Source organism: Curcuma longa, chromosome 1 (assembly GCF_044706935.1).
Source record: "Curcuma longa cultivar G26 ecotype Majalengka, Jawa Barat chromosome 1, ITB_CL_G26_1.1, whole genome shotgun sequence".
Taxonomy (NCBI): Eukaryota; Viridiplantae; Streptophyta; class Magnoliopsida; order Zingiberales; family Zingiberaceae; genus Curcuma; species Curcuma longa.
The window spans coordinates 9738847-9756264 of record NC_133861.1 but is presented as its reverse complement, the minus strand read 5'-3'; the positions used below and the strand labels follow the sequence as shown (position 1 = coordinate 9756264).

At 38.4% G+C, this 17418-nt stretch overlaps 2 protein-coding genes and 1 pseudogene across 2 annotated transcripts; 1 reads left to right on the top strand and 2 right to left on the bottom strand.

The window, feature by feature from the left end:
- Positions 1 to 1827: 1827 nt before the first annotated feature.
- On the bottom strand, positions 1828 to 7580 carry LOC141832248 (putative cellulose synthase A catalytic subunit 5 [UDP-forming]). Its single transcript, XM_074719745.1, has 14 exons — positions 7281 to 7580; positions 7011 to 7206; positions 6469 to 6674; positions 6278 to 6380; positions 5990 to 6164; positions 5577 to 5843; positions 5149 to 5494; positions 4938 to 5075; positions 4702 to 4827; positions 4406 to 4618; positions 4000 to 4285; positions 3382 to 3578; positions 2955 to 3305; positions 1828 to 2862 (listed from the first exon to the last, which is right to left on the bottom strand). The coding sequence occupies exons 1-14, from the start codon at positions 7359 to 7361 to the stop codon at positions 2278 to 2280; spliced, it is 3270 nt and encodes a 1089-aa protein (XP_074575846.1). The 5' UTR covers positions 7362 to 7580; the 3' UTR covers positions 1828 to 2277.
- Positions 7581 to 11274: 3694 nt separating this feature from the next.
- Positions 11275 to 11879, top strand: LOC141846620 (uncharacterized). The gene has a single exon (XM_074734656.1). It carries the CDS (start codon positions 11283 to 11285, stop codon positions 11640 to 11642), a length of 360 nt encoding a protein of 119 aa, XP_074590757.1. The 5' UTR covers positions 11275 to 11282; the 3' UTR covers positions 11643 to 11879.
- Positions 11880 to 15024: 3145 nt separating this feature from the next.
- Positions 15025 to 15986, bottom strand: LOC141812573 (uncharacterized; annotated as a pseudogene).
- Between the last annotated feature and the right edge of the window lie 1432 nt (positions 15987 to 17418).

Here is a 17418-nt window from a genome sequence, read left to right as displayed (position 1 = left end):
TTATAATTTTTCATAGGGAGCCTTTTTTTTTTTTTCTTGAACGTGTCTTTGGTAAGTAATATTGGTTGATTATTAATAACTTTTTATCAAACTCTAGAAGACCTATGCCATTTAAATAATCAACATCAAACTTATATTAAATTAATTAAAACCCGTCAGCTTGCTTAATTAATCAAAACGTCCTTTTAGGTCACTCACTTCACTTCACTGACCTCAAATCAATCATTGACGTCTCAGCCACCGCCGCAGAGCACACCGATGGAGGCGCAGTCGCATCGCGGAACTCCACGCCACGCATTAATTAACATCAGCATCACTTACGAGCCACCGACACTGCGTGAGCCCGGTCCAATCAGCCGTTACCACGCCTTGGCTTGCTGCCCAAATCGAACCATGAAACATAACTACCGTCCGTACGCTCTTAATCGCAGTTAAAGCGACGCGGGAACTAATTATTTCCGGGCCGGCTCTGCGGAATTGATGGCCGAGTAATGTTGGCTAGGGAGCTTGGTTTCCCTAACCTGCTTATTTGAGGGGACGCAAAATTTTTACTATAGAAAATTTTCTTCCTTATTTTTCTTTCTTTTGGCTGACGGATTTATGAATTTATCTGCGAAAGAGAGTAATTATATCTCTCTCAATTGTGCAATCGAATTTCAACAACGTCAAGTAGGACATTATCTCGATTTTATTGTGATTCTACTTTTATCCACTTCAACAACTCTATTCTGTCATAACTTATTCAACTATGTCCCGAGAACATACATGAGGTCGCTTTACATAGCCTCAATCAGTCGTCCAGTGGGAGATGGCCTCGCGCGGCCTCGATACGTCGTCTTGCACGAGATCACCTCGCGCAACCGTGGCACCTCATACGACCATGAGACTATAATAGAGGACCGTAACTTGCTAAATTTTAGCTCGAGGACCACGCTAGTAATGGCGCTTGTTTGTGCTGCGTAATTTTTTGGCAATGATAAACACTGATACGGGTGGTTTAGTGCGTGGACTACAAGGTGGAATTGCTTACATGTCCTTGTTGGGTAGCATAGTGAAAGCAGAGCTGGAAAGTGCATTCATGAATTTGGCAGGTGCAGGCCCGCTCTAGTGACCATTGATGACTAAATAATGAGAGACGAATTACAGTGACGTTTTGGGGTGATTGTTAAATCGAGTCGTGATAGCTGAGAACAAATGTATGTGTGATTTAATAAACCTGAACTGAGTAAGAATATTAATGCATGTTACCTGATCACCAACACCATATATTTTGAAGTTGTTTTTGGATCAAAGAGTACTGTGCAAATCAAACACAATCCATTGTTTGTATTAAATCAATCTCTTGATAGAGCAGAGCCCCACATGACAATTATAACTCGCTTGAAAAAATAGTCATTTCCATTTAGCATGCATCTTATCTATTCATATATAAATTGTTATAATTTGATTGTGAAAACAGAGAAATTGAGATGCATAGAAAATGGACATAACTGATTTCAGAATTCAGATTGATCTTCATGTTTTTTCAGAATTCTAGAGATTCTTTAACCTATTTCAATTGCAAAGTGCGTTTCACCGAGGAAACAGGAACTTCCCACCAGTGGCACAATGAGATACCAGAACAAGCGCAAAATGATAACACTCGTCCATGCATTTGGCATTTTCCTTTCTGTGCCTCAGCCAGAGAATCAGCATCCCCATTCCCCAACACAGTGAAACACATGGCTCAAACCCAAACAAAATTGTAGTTCATTTTCAAGACAAAACGTAGTAGTCCTTCACACGTTTTCCAATTTTTTTTTTTAAGTACAGAGGTTGATGATGTGATTAAATTAAAATAAATGCACAATATAAATATTCTCTTTTCATATCGTTCAGTATCACCAGAAATAAATAATCACCCAAAGAGGCCAATAAATTCGAGCAACAGAATGTTTGAAGTATCGAGGAAGGCATGCCTTATTGTGATGAATCAATGTACAGATTGACTGGAAGAATACACCAACAAAGCTCGCCCTTCCTCTTGCCATTCATACAGCTAAAACTGCAACACCGCTGCTGCTCTTGCACAAACAAGCAATCTCACTATTTTGGCGATAGTAGTTCAGAGCTGAAGTACAATGGGGGAACAAAAATGCTGTAGCACACTGTCTTCCTATCTATTAATGAATGCAGAACTCCATGTACACTGGTGTGAATGTAGTGTAGTTTACTGTGCAACAATGCCATCGAGTGAATTGAAGTCCAGGGGCATCAGAATGCAGATTGACCTCGTGCTCAGTTGCAATCTAATCCACACTCCTCCAAGAGAGGACCATCTGATTTCGGCAGGAACGGATCGATTCGTACCCATAGCAATGAGAAAATTGATGCAAGGAGAATGGACCAGACGATGACAATTGTAGGTGTCCGGTTTTGTCGACCAACCAGACCTTTGAGGAAGGGATACAGGTGGACTATCACCCAGAAGGAGAAGAAGAGCTTCCCGAATAGAGGTCCCCATGATTCATATCCATTGTTTATTGCATTGGAGACACCAGCTACAACGCCAACGAAGTTCACAATAAGCAATGTTGTAGGAGGGATGAGCAATGTTGTCCACTTGAATGTGTACAATTCGGAGAAATCTTCATCATCACCAGCCTTTGATGTCACAGTGAAATTGGTATCTATACCGGCAAGAACCTTGAGAAGCCCCTGAAACACAGCAAAGAGATGCGCGGAAACACCTCCAATAACCCAAAACTGCTCATTTCTCCACCAGTCATCGATGCCAACACCACTCCATCTCATTTCAAGGATGCCAGTTGCAAAGATACAAATGAAAAGCGACAAGAACCAAAGACTTGCTACATTGGAAAGCTGCAATATATAGATCGCAAGTTGGTATAAGCCTCAAGATATGATAAAAAAGGAATTGATTGAAACATAAATACAAAAAAACAAAAACTTACCTCTGGGGTGATAAATTTTCCAGTAAGCAAGCAAACAGCGGGCAAGGTACAGTATGCCAAGAGAGGGATTGAAGTCCATGGGTAGATAGTGGCATTAATGTATGACATCCTCTCCAACCATTTAAGCCCACCTCCATATCCATACCAAAGAGGACAGTGCTTGCTCAAGAAAATTTCAACAGAACCAAGAGCCCACCTAAGCACCTGGTGAAGACGATCTGAGAGATTGAGAGGCGCGGAACCTTTGAAGGCAGCTAATGATGGCACACAGTATATAGATCGCCACCCATGGCAATGCATCTTGAAACCAGTCAATATATCTTCTGTTACTGAACCATAGATCCATCCAATCTGGAGCGAGGAAAGGAAATTAAGAAAAGATATCTTGTCTGTAGATGGAAAAAAAATTCAAGACAGAAGGAATTACCTCTTTTCCCCAGTCCGTCTTGTCTTCATAACCACAGCTAATAACATGGATAGCTTCCTTTAACAAAGAAGCTGGGGTAGCACCTTTGAGTGTTCCCCCATTCTCTAGGAGAGTAGATGCAACAAAAACAGGAGACTGCCCAAATTTCTTTTCTAACTTCTGCCCAGCTGTCATATTAGAATTTTCAGTTTCATTTCCTGTTAATAGTCGAAAAGAGTAGCAAGTGTTAGTTTGTGAACACAGAATTCCAACACATTTTAATTCGGCCGACTCTTATAATTTTTTGATGAATCATTCTTGCCTAATGCCTGAATGGAAAAGTAAAACAAACTAAAAGGACACAACGCGATGGAGAATAAAGAAAGGCATAAAAAAACAATTCTATCCCTGAGTACTAATAATACATCATGGTGACTCATGAAAATATATTACAACTTCTGAAAACAGCATTGTATACTATGGAATGCCCTTTCATGATCGTGTGCATGACCATATGGTTATCAGAAGTGGAAGTAGTATAACATGCACCTATTGAGCGATAAACATGAATCTACAATGCACAATGAACAAAATAACTGCAAGTGATGCTAGCTTGTTCAGTCACAAGCATCAACATACCTTTGGTACCTTCTTCGATGCCTTCAAGAGCATATGCAGGTGCTCCATTCTCAGCAATCTTAGAACTGAACTTTTTCTTCTCTTGCTTAGCTTTTGCTGCTTTCTTCTTCCTCCCACCAGTACAACAGCAGCAACAGCAGCACCATTTAGGCCAGCAATTGCATGTTCTATTTGGAGGCTTCTTTTTCTTTGGAGCATCAGTTCCATATAAAGCCTGCCTTCTAAAAACACATCCAGTACCCACATAAATAGGTCCTTGAATCCCATCCAAACCTTTCATATTGATCTGCATCATATCTTTGTTTTAGTACTCAATCATGCGTAAATAAACTTTAATTAAAGATGTGTTGAATATCTAAATGTGAAACTGAGGAATGCACAACATATAACTCATGCCAACACTTACATCAAAAAAGACAGTGTTTCGATTAGCATATCGATCGTGTCGATCAATACCATCAAACCTCTGAGGAAACTGCACATAGCACACTCGCTTTCCTACAAGAGGATCCATCATGAAACACATTGCTTCTCGTATTGCCTTGCTATTGTTGAAGTAATGGTCACAATCGACATTCAGGAGATAGGGTGCATTTGTAAGGACAGCAGAAACTCGAACCTGCCAATTCATTACCATAATGAGCAAGTCTACAGCTATTTGATATTCAGGTAGACAAATCGTTCAAAATGGCACTTGCTTACCAACGCATTCATGGCTCCAGCCTTTTTGTGATGATTGAAACCTGGCCTCTTTTCTCTTGAGACATAAACCAAACGTGGCAATTCATTTCCATCAATGTCATGCCCGCCACTTTGCCCCAGGAAGACCTAAAAATATAGCATGTCCGCAAAATGAGAAATTGAATACATAAGCATAAGAAAAACAAGCTTATTGCTTATAAGTACAAAATATTGTAGTACGAAAACTGAAACTTTACCTGAATCATGCCTGGATGGTCACGCACATTATTTCCAGGCCAGGGTGTTCCATCCTGCATCGTCCACCCTTCTTCAGGTACCTTTTGTGCTTTTGCAACCAGGGCATTTATTCGTACCTTAAATTCCTCATATTCTCTCTGAAAAGGACAAAGTTTAGTTAGGCAACTTGTGTGCAGACATTACCGATGATAATATATAACTATTCGATACCTTCATTGCTCTTCTTTCTTTTACAAAAGAAGGATGGACTTTATCCTTCAGATAATCTATCTTTTGCTGAAAATACCACTCTGGTGCACGGGGCTCTATATTGAATTTCTTACAGAATGGAACCCATTTTTTTGCAAACTCAGATGTTTCAGACAATGCTTCGAATGTCAGCATAGCAGCACCATCGTCAGAGACATAGCAAGATACTTTTTCAACCGGGTAATCCACAGCAAGGATTGATAGCACTGTGTTAGCAGTAATTAAAGGTGGTTCCTTCATTGGATCAACTGTACTCACAAATATGTCAACTGAAGCTAATTGAGAAGGTTGCGCTTCTTTTTCATACCTAGGAACAATAATGAACAGTTAGGGAAATATTCAAGAAATTGATTAAAGATTAATAAGTTCACATGGGCAAGTTAAACTACCTCAATGATAATCTGTCAAGATAAGTTTCCCTTTCAATCGGAAGCCACTTAGGAAACTGATCAAGAATCCAAGAAACGGCAAACCAGATTTCACATATGACGGATATAAGCCACAATGGATATGCATCTTTTGCAGGGTTTGTAACTCGGTAATGGAAGAAGAACCCAGCAACTACCAGTCGGATTAAGATTATCATTCTGTATGGGTTTATTTTGCTGGAAGAGATTGGAAGTTTTCTCGATAGTGGTTGTCTAGCTTCATCCATTCTACAAAGATGAATAGTAAGTCAAAGTACAGAAGAGAAAATATTCTTTGGTATCAACTAACACCGACTAGTGATTTTGGGAGTAAACCAATGTCAACAAGTTACTTACAAGAATACCATTTTCATCAAACAAACTTTAGAGCTTACAATGGTAAATCAGATTCATCATCATTGTTATCCCAGCCTTTATCACCACCATGGCTCCTGGTCATTTGCAATTTCTCTTGTTTTTGCTTCCAACTCTCCATACGCTCCTTCCAAGCCACACTTCCATATCCATAAGCAGCAAGATCTTTGGAGGGGTCCATGGATCTAGGTTGCACTGTGAGGTTAATAGTTCTATTATCAATTTAATTGTACTAACAAAACCAATGATTTGAATATTATGATAGCTCATTGTAAATAAGTATTAGATTCAGGTGATAGCGTGCATGCCTGGAAGATTGGCATCTGGAAAGGGAAGAGGATGAATCCTTTTCCCTCCCCCACCCATGAAAGAAGGAACAAGAGCATGATGCTCTGGAGGAATGTCATCGACCTGGAAAATGAAAATGGAATTCATCCACCAGAATTGAAGGGTATTGCAGAGTGCAAGATACCCAGAAGGAATTTTGATTTGTTAGTACCATTTCGCCATTGGTGAGTAGTGGGACTTGGGGCAGATGATGAGCCATATGAGGGTTGTTTATGTAACCCTGACGGCCATAGCTCATGTGACCGTGCAAAATTGCTTCTGCCATGTACTGTGAGTCATGGTCATCTCCCCATTCGAACTCATGTTCAAGATCATCAACACCATCCTCCTCTTCATCCCCAGGCACACGAGGGCATCCTGCAAATACAAGTTCGTTGAATTCAACAATCTGATACGAGTTAAGATATAAGCAAAGAGAGATCTACTACTAACCCTATAGGGAGTTACGGATGAAACCATATCAGGTTCTAAAACAAAAAGGACCATATACACGAGGGATCCATCACTGAGGTTTACTACAGGATTTAAGACTGGAGAGATATACTGAAAAGGAACTTTCGTGTGTTTGGTATAGTAATACACTAAATGGCCAAGTCCAGTTTCCCAAATAGCAGAGTAAATTTTTGATATATCTCCTAGAACGGAAGCAGGGAAGGGATCTAGGGCTTCCTTGCGTTTCTTTCTTTTACGTACCTTTGAGCCGCTTGAATCTGGTCTTGCACTGAGGGCAGACTTGGTTGCCTTCCCGTCGCTCGTATTCATAGCAAGTCCTGCAAATGGGGAAGGCGCATTCGTTGCAAGCGACAAAGAGATCGCCGTCGACGGTGAGGCCAACGTCGTCACCACAGATCTGGCACACCTGCCCGCTCAGCTGTTGTAGCGGTCTCGGCTGCAAAGCCCAAACATCGATCAAAATCACATTTTGACAGCAGGAACAATCAAAGAAGGAGGCGGGAAAATTACCCCCGATTCCCCATCGCGCCGGATGACCACGAGCTCGTTTCTGTTGTGAGAGCCGGCAACCAGCCCCGCGCTCGCCTCCATGAAGTATTGCCTCAATCCACGGAAAAACACAAGAAAGGCAGCAACTTGCTTCAAATCAGAGCGGCTGCAGCCTCATTGGAGCGCCATGGTCGCGTCTCCTGGCTCCCTCCCTCTTCTCCAGTTGACCCAAGCAGAAGAAGAGCCGACTCTTCCAACTCAATCTCTTTGTCTTCCGCTAAGTAATGCGATGCCAGCAAGACACCTACCAACCTCTTCCCCTTCTCTCCATCCCACCACCACTACGGCCACTTATTATTGCTTGATGCTTACACTGCGCCAACCGGATCAAAAAAAAAAAAAAAGGAAAAACCAGAAAGGGGTAGGAAAAAGGGAGAGCACCGCAAAAGAGATAACTTGGAGAAGGCGAAACAACAACTACAACAACAACATAAGAGAAAAAGTAAAATTGATGGATCAACAGCGATAATAATAATAAAGAAATGGCGAGCGGAAGGAGGACCGAGTACCGACACAGTAGCGAAGACGACATCTGAGCTGTTCTGCGATTGACTCTCGAGCTAAACTCCGAAAACAGCTCAAGCGATCGGCCCTCTATCTCATTTCGTGCTCGATCTCACAGAGATCTTTCCGGGCGCCAGCGGTCCTGCAAATAATTTAACAAAATTGGGTTTGATTTGTCTCTTCTGACACGCATGTACGCCGACACAGCTGGCGCACATGAGGCTTACAGCTAATTTATTGAAAGGGGAAGAGAGAGGAGAGAGGGGAAGGCGCCATGGGAGGAGGAACCGAGGACTGAAAGTGAGATAGACAAATGCACTGAATGGATCAAAGACAAACTAGGGAAATTTTACCCACAGCAAGTCACTGATTATTTTTCTTTTCGAAAATTATTTGTATTATCATATTGGTAAAAATATTCCATTTTAATTTTCTTACATGTTTTTTAATTATCGAACAGGTACTTGTTGGTACACAGGAATTTTGTTTTTAGTTCTTTGTGATGTGAGATAAATCGAATAGTGCGTCACCTTAGCGACCCCACACGGTTAGCCCACGAAAATTATAGCATGAATGTAACATGGCATATTCAATGATGGATGTGAGTTCATTGCATATCGAACCCTTGCCCCCATTTGCATTGAGTGTGTCATGCTATAATGTTTTTATGCTTTGTCCGTGAGGTAGAATCATGAAAAACACATCGATTGAGGTCATTGGTGTCATTACAAGAAAACGTTGGTCGAGTACTTATTACACTGCTAGTTGAGTTGCATTCTCATGCGCTTGTTTCTAATATTACTCACTCATGTCATACTTAGAGATTAGTAAGTAAAGTGGTTTTTTTTTATTTTTTTTGGTTTTCTAAGCATGATTACAGATTAAAAAAGAAAGAATATTTTTATAGGAGTCCTCCTGAATAAGGTTCTGTCTACTCAAGAGGATTTCTCATGCGGGTGCGGATTAAGAAAAGAAAAGAATTATTAGTGAAAAAATCCTTGAAGAAAAGAAAAGAAAAAAAAAAGAGAGGAAAGAATCATGAGAAAGGAACAAAAAGGATGCTTCTTTCTTTCATTTGTAATCATCCTTAGAAATAAGAAAGTATTATTTACTTACTAAACTTTTTCCAATTTTTCTTAACTTCTCGTTTATAAGTTTTTAGCAAATTAGGTTTACTTAGTACTTTTGCAAGGATAAATTTAATTATCTAAGAAAAGCAGAGAATAATTATAAGGAAAAAAGCTAGAAAGTGGACAAAAAGTAAAATCTTTCACTATGAAAATACCTTTTTAAGATTATTAAATTTAAAAAGAAACAAAAAAAAAGAATTTTATTCATATTTTTTCAACAAAAACAGTGTCGAACCAAATTAGACGGAAATACTTTCCTAAGACGATGATTTAGATGTCATTTGGATGATTACCATATCTCCACTTTATTTGATTACTTTCAAGAAGTATGCAAACGCACGACACTCATTAACATCTTTTATTAAAAAGGCACAACACGGTGGAACATTGCTCATGACTCTGTTGCATTAAATATATAATCAAAGAGGCTGGTGAATACTTTAATGGTGGCAAGTCTTTGTTCACCTCGTCACTTCGAGATAATAATAATAATAATAAATACGACATTTTTTTTATTAAATTGTGGATCTTGAATTTTGTACGTTCTAATTTAATGTTGAGCATTTACATGCCTTGTTTAATAGTTAAGCGAAGGGGTATTTTAGATATTTTATTTAGGAGAATTTTGATGTGAATGTAATTTACGAAAATAAATGGAGGGAGACAGAAAAGGAATCGGAGTGGAGGGGCGGTAGGTGGCACGTGAGATTTATGGGTCGGTATATTAAATGAGGGTTTTGTTAGCGCGTCCATGGAATCATGTATTTTGTTTTTTCATAAAAGATTTAAAATATACAATGGCTTCTAATCTATTGAAAAAATTTTGTCTCCATTTTTTGTTTCCTAAGTAGGCAATGATTTAACGGCTTGATCGACTCTTCTTTTCCAACCCCTTATCTCCCCTTCTAGTAATATACGCTTGGCTTCTTGAGCTTCGAAAGACTCGAGTCCCAAATACCCGAACACAATAGTCTGAGTCAAGAGATGTTTGAGCACCCTGTCTTTCATATCCTCTTGGACTTAGCCTGAGCTCTCTAATCATTTGGGCTGAGGCTTCTATTTCCACTCGAGCACGGCTTGCCCTCTATTGATGACTCAAGGGTTAGGTTTGTGGCGGACCTAGTTCGGAAATGGTCTATCGTGTTGTTCACATGGCATTCTCTCAAGGAAGGTATCAGATTTAAAAGACATACATGATTTCTAGTGATGTATTGAATACTTTTGAGTTAAAATTGACGGACAAAAATACTACTACTCAACATCATTGGGCCAAACTAAACTTGGGTAATGAAAATCGTGGTAGAATTGATACTCACATGATAAATTTATTATAAAAGAATAAAATTCATCCTTTGAGATTTATTTCTTTGAGGAATTATTTCTTCCCACCTAGAAGTAGTTCCATATATCACAATTTATCTAGGCCTTGAGGCGGATAATGGAGTGATCATTATCACTTTTTTTCTCAAGAAAATTACTTCAATTGAAATAATTTTAATCATTTTAATATATAACAACTATAAGTAAAATTATTCTAACATATTAAAGCAGTTTTAGTAAAAATTTAATTTGATCAAAATCATTCTAGTTAACTATTTTAAAGTTTAGAATTAAAATCGATAAAGTAATTTTGATTAAAATTATTTTAATTATCACAGTTTGATTAAATTAGATAACTTTTGATTAAATTTCAATAATTTTAAATAACATTTAAGTATGTTAAAATAAATTTAACTTTAATTAGTCAATAATTGTGAATATATTGATGGTCAAATATACTATATATAATAATATAGAATATCTTTTTAATATTTTTAAAAGTGTACGCTCTTTTAATAATAATAAAAATAAAATATTACAAATATGTGTTGCTAATCATTAGTCATCTTTTATTATTATGTATCTATTACTAATTGCAAGTTAAACCCCATTTTTATATGTAAAAAATTACTAACAAGGTGAGTGTTTATGTTTTAATTCTACGATTGTTGGATGAGTATTATAAATTATAATGCAGCAAAAATAAAAATCTATATTGCTTATTAAGATTGATTTGAAACAAAGTTTAATTTTTAAAAGTTTTATCGAGCTCAAACTTCTTATCAAACCGAACTATATATATCATTATCTTACTGCATTGTTTTTAAATTATTATTATTTGAATTATTTATTAAATATTTTAGAGAACTCGAGTGGGGATTAAACTAAAATTTTTATCGAATCAAACTATCAACTGGGCTCTTTGTGACGGCCCATTAGAAGCCTGTTTAATGTCAACAACAACATTGTGAATACTCCGAAATCGTGATCCAGATCCTGAATCCGTCTGATGGCTCCTCTTCCGTCGAAGGCGATCGCGGCGGCGGCCGGAATGGTCCGCAGACGATTGGTGGCGTCGGCGCGCACTAGAGGAGGCGGAGGGGAGGGTGCAGGGCGGTGGACCAGCCCTGGGACAGAGGAACGGCCCAAGGGTTACCTCTTCAACCGGCCGCCGCCGCCCCCGGGCGAGTCGAGGAAGTGGGAGGACTGGGAGCTCCCGTGCTACATCACCTCCTTCCTCACCATCGTCATCCTTGGAGTCGGTCTCAACGCAAAGCCCGATCTCACCCTTGAGACCTGGGCTCACCAGAAGGCCCTCGAGCGGCTCCAGCAACAGGAAGAAGCCGCCGCCGCCGCCGATTTGGAGTGACCCGTGGATTTACTGTCTATTTTCATGGTAAATGTTTCACCTCGGATCTTGTCTTTTGTTTCCTTTGCCAAGATTGGAACTATTTGGACGTTAGGGTTGAATAAGATAATGTGATCATACATTTTGATGCGGTTCTAGCTGAGTGCTGAAGTATGAGCTTGGAAACTCATAATCTGTACTTTTCGATGCTATGACTTAGCTTCTTTAATTGAATATCGTTACAACTTTGGCCATGGATGTCTACGATACTTCCTTTAGCCGTTTAATTCAGTGGAAACTAGGATGAACAGAATATAGCAGAATGACAATCTGCTCCTTGATATGTCCACTTAGTTTTTGTTTTCTTGAACGGATCAGTTGAGAGAGAGAGAGAGAGAAGATGACCTATGGATCATCTTTTTGTTATTTTCTTTGATGGATAAAATGGAAATATCGATACTTGAAGGCATGGATTTTTAGCACTCATCCTCCATGATTCATCCACTCAATTTTGGGGGAGAAATTAATTTAAGCTTGTATGATATAGAAATCATCCATCTTCTCTATTCTCTAATTTCTCTATATATATGTTGAAGAAAACAACTGAAAGAAAGGCAATGGATCTTTGTCCCTTCCCTTTGATGTTTACTCTTCCTATATATCCATCTTTGCACTTCATTATTCCTCCAAAAAAGACACGGCTCATATGGACAACAAGGAAGGCAATGGATGAGAAATCGGTAGAATTTTTTCTCACCTTTGCTTTCAGCCAAGTGTGGACAAGATTGAAAGAAAATTCTTGGGATAGCAAATGACTGCAGAAATCCTTCTGATAAGTTACACCGTATACTTCCTTTTGACAATTTTTCCCATCCTTATAAAACCTTAGCAGCACAATTGGCTAAGGACTCACGATCACACCACTCTATTCTTCTCTGCGGAAGCTGCTCCAGCATTTCGATGTCAAGTGGCCACACTAGCAGCACTTGCACATGCATCGTCCTGTGGGCACAAATGTCATTTGGGCATATTTAAGTTTTTCATTCTTCTTGTCTTTCCCCCTGTAAACAGAGGAAATCACACTTCTCCATAAATTTTCATCCTCCATGTAAACAATACAAAGGGAAAAATTAACATAGACAAATCTATACTCCTATCATTTCTATATTTTATATCTGTCCTACTTTCCATTGTTTGTAATTACCTATATTAGTTGATAGATCTGCAACTTCCCAAGTCAAGTGCATTATCATGTCTGGTGCAATTTGTTTATTTCTGTTCAATTGCAATCAACTGTAATTTTGATGTTGCAAATTCACTGTGGACACAATGAATTATATTTGTATGTTTGCACTTTGTTCTTCTTTATTCACTTAATCTACTGGCTTGAGTCTTAGTATCAATTATAATTCAAATAATGAAGCTAGTGCACTGGCAAGGGGATAGATAAATTTATTCATCTAAGAGAAATAGGTTACAAATACATGTTCTTTTAACAATCCTAATCCAAAGAAAAGGTCACTTCCCTTGGTTTGTCCATATTTTACACCAGTGACCTAAAATTTTTCCTTCAAAATTTCTTGCCTTGTAGTTCTAGACATTAACAATAAAGCTGACGTGAAGATCAAAATATTATGCTCTTGTCAATATACTTAAAATATGTACTTCATATCTGTGTGCTCTAAATTCCTTTCGAGCTTGATAGTTTACGTCTGGATTTTTTGGTGATATTTTAGTCGTGTTTTGTACCAGATTTTCTGCTACTGAATTGAGATTTCTATACTAAAAATCTAAAGCAACCTTCTTAGTTTCAACCAACACTCCTTATTTTATCAAGGATGTTTTTGTAATTCATCTTGGAAAGTAATTAAATCATTTATTATTGAATTTAAGATTTAGAATATGGTGACATAGTACTGAATTACACAATATATTGGCTAGATGGTGTCTAAGTTCATGCTATTGGGTGAAGTCTAATACCATTAAACATTGAAATCAAATCAACTATATTTTGCCTATGTTAAACAAACATGCTCATGTAGGAAATACATGACACCGTTAACAATAGGTGCCAAACTATAGTATGCTTATATCCATAAACATGGCTCATTCATAGTTTGTAAGAATATGCAATTTAAGTCTTTCTTTTAGTGTTAAAAATCCAATCCTCATGTCCCAACTATATGGAATTGAGTAAATGGATCTTATCTTGTCTATTAGCTCAATATAAGTGGTAATGTTTGTGCCATTTAGATATCTATTTTCCTTCGGCTAGGCAAAAAGAAAAATCAATAGATACTTAATTCAGGAATTCATTGACTTCTCTTTGTACTCTTGGAGTGTAGAACATAGAATTCAATCCAAGAGGGGAACAAATTTATTAATCATCCAACCACTGCTGGCATTGAATCAGCTTCTGATTAAACTTATCAGGCTTCCGTTTGTCTTTCCATTCAATGGTCTCCATTTTCTCAGTTGTGAGACTATCACTTGCATTTATCCATCTTAAGCAATTAGACTTCTCTTATAAAATAAGATTGATTTTTGTTTCTCTGATCATATTTGTTCCCTGTTATTTTCCCTGCTTAAAATCTAGTTTTGTTGTGTGTAAGACTTGATTTTGTTGAAGTACACAAGAAGTGAAACCATAGTTTAAAGATCCCAGTCCCTGCATTCAAAAACGACAGAAGTAAGAATTTTGTCAAAATTTAATCTTAAGAGTCAACTATATTTGATTAAGATTTAAATATGGAATTAGGAATTCTCAGATCCTAAGTTTGAATTGAATAAGCTCATGTTCAATGTCATTGGTTGGTCTAACTCCAACCTACTACGCCCGAAGGGTTAGTCAAACCAAAACTAAACCTGAGCATGAGTTGAACTCAAATTTGTGGGCACCAAAAAGTTGAAATTTGAGTGATTAATCTGACTTGAGCTCAAGATTGATCAGACCTGACTTATGTTTGATACCCATTGAACTTAACCTAAACCTTACGTTTATGGCATAAATGCATGGGCTAACCCAAACATATTACTCGAGACCAGTTCTTGATTTGTAGTGATTAGGCTTTACCCATACTTCAATCAAATTGAACCTTATATAAGTGGCTTTCTCATGCACATGGACGTGAATCTGGCCAGGGCTCAGGCTTCAGCTAGTTACATGATATTTAATAACCTTTCCTTCTACGCGATAATTTTATTTACTCCGCCTTGTTTGTTGTCTTTCTTGTCGTCAAAACCCTAACTTGTAGTTGTTAATTGTTCGACCATGGTAGAAAAGCTGTTACAATTTACTCATAAACAGTATGTATATTTTGGTAAGATCAATTGAACCTCTCGAATCAAAAGAATCAAACCTTTTGAAAAGTGTAACTAAGGGTCGACACAAAGGGTGGATTGATTAATTTGATCACAAAAGTCCAGAACAACTTCCATATTACGATAACACACTCCATCGCTCAAACGGCTATTAAGTAAGCCCGAGGGGGATATACTACGAAGTATTCTCCCACTTTATTGCATACATCTAGACATTACTACAAAGCATAACCCTCCAATAATAAGTACGCCATGCATGAACTACGTCATGGAAAGCATTAACTGATTGATCAATTATTTAATTTCCTGGTTTGGCTTTATACTCAGCATCAGGAACCTCTCCAGGGAAAGAGCAGCACCGGCAGCCACCATAATAACCACGGCGGCAACATCCCCACCGGCAGTAGCCTCCACCACCACCACCGTGTCCAGGGTAGCCGCCACCACCACCACCGTGTCCAGGGTAGCCACCACCACCATGTGTCCAGGGTAGCCATAGCCGCCGCCGCCGGGTAACCATGGCCGCCGCCGCCGCCATGTCCTGGGTAGCCATAGCCGCCGCCACCATGGTCGTATCCTCCATGGCCACGATCCTCAGGATTCTTCAGATCTTTAGAATCTGCATGCATGCCGCAATGTTGGGTATAATGTTTGTGATCATATCAACGGGAAAAAAAAAGGAAGAACAAAGTAGTGCTGCGGTTAGATGTGAATGTAGGTAGACTCCACCGGTCAAGGTAACTCAATATAAAATTATCTATCGATCATTCGATCCAACTTGAGTCAGATTGATTTGGCCTGATCGAATTGGATCTAGTGCCCCATTGAGTTGATTTGATCTGTCCACTCTTAATGTTGGTCTCAGGTCTGATCTTGTGAAGTTAATGAAGGTATACATAGCTAGTTTAAATGAAGAGGACGACGAGAAAGAAGAGAAATAACCAAGTACCAGTTTTCTCAGCAAGCTCTCTAGCTGCTGTCACAAGCAAGAGAGTGGCTAGGAGTAAACAGAACACAAGAAAGCTAGCCTTGGAAGCCATGTTTAGGAAGACCTTTTGATTGGTAAAGCCTTTCCTTGCACCACCCTATTTATAAGCTTCAGAAGTCCGGATAAGACTCATATTATTAAAGAGAGGCCATACTTGCATTCATAATGCTTCGTTTGAACAATGCTGACGACGTGCAGTTGGGTGTTAACGTGTATTAATGATCGACCTAGTCGTTTCTTCACAGATATATATATATATATATATATATAGTAAAGGCTATATAGCTTCTGTAGCACGGAAGAGTTTGAAGGAAAAACATTTATAACACAAAACAACTGATCGTTAAAACCACATGCGTTTCATTAATTGCGGGATCCGTGGGTATACTTGAATATCGATATGTTACTGAACGCACTGACAGATGAATTATTTTTCTGTCGATGGATAGATGAAATTACGAATCCGTCGGCAGATCAAATTTTGATTTTTTTTTTTGTGAATTCATTCTCTCCTTACTCGTTTGTTGCGCAGTCGAATCTCTCCAACCCAACTCGCAAGACACACGCAACTAAATCTCTCGTACAGTGGCACAACACCACCGTGGTTACTTAGCAGCTCCTTGTGAAGCAGCAACCTCGCACAGCAAGCAGCCCCGCGCGAGGCGGCGACCTCCTGCGGCCGTGGCAGACGGCCCCACACGCGTAAGGAGGCGACCTCACTCGGTTGCAATTGGCGGCTCCGCGAATGCAAGGTCGCCTCGCGCAGTCAAGACCGACTGAGCCACAAGCGCGAGGTTGCCTCGCACGACCAAGACCGGCGGCTCGCGTGAGTCCGCGATTTTTTTCTTCCTTAGTTTTTGTTTTATATTTTTCTTCTTTAATTTATACTATCCAATTCAAATCTAAATATATTAAAGAATTTTCAGAAGTATATTAATTTTAATTTAAAATAATTTAAAATTTTCTAAATCGATCAGTCAGTTTTAAAATTTTAAAATTTTAATATTTTTTAAAATCAAGAGAGCTTTAGAAACACATTGATAGTATTGATTAGTAAATATTATTCTTCTATACTTTATAATGAACTTGTAATAAATTATATTAAATCTTTAAAAATTTATTGATTTCAATTCACACTATTGAATTTAGATCCGAGAGCATAAATACGTTAAGAAGACTTTTAAAAATATATTAATTTTAATTTAAAATAATTTAAAATTCTTTGAATCCATCAATCATTTTCGAACAAAATTAACTATAGATCAAAAGAGAATAAGAAGGGTATTTCGGAAAACTCTATATGACATAGGTATTGCAAAAGTTGGATATGCGAAATGAGAAATCTTTAAATCTTTAAATATTGGATGTAGTTCGCGTGTGAGATCTGAATCGAGAGAGGCCATCAATGTATGGCTGAAGCATTAACAGTACACAGTTGGGAAGATGACTGCATATCAAATTGAAGTCAAAGTCGAAGAGATATATATA

Coding starts and splice junctions, on each gene's coding strand:
- LOC141832248 (XM_074719745.1), bottom strand. CDS start 7,361: ATGGAGGCGAGCGCGGGGCTGGTTGCCGGCTCTCACAACAGAAACGAG. Junction 6,381..6,468: donor TACTCACCAATGGCGAAATG/GTACTAACAAAT, acceptor TTCATTTTCCAG/GTCGATGACATTCCTCCAGA. Junction 4,286..4,405: donor GAAACACTGTCTTTTTTGAT/GTAAGTGTTGGC, acceptor GATATGATGCAG/ATCAATATGAAAGGTTTGGA.
- LOC141846620 (XM_074734656.1), top strand. CDS start 11,283: ATGGCTCCTCTTCCGTCGAAGGCGATCGCGGCGGCGGCCGGAATGGTC.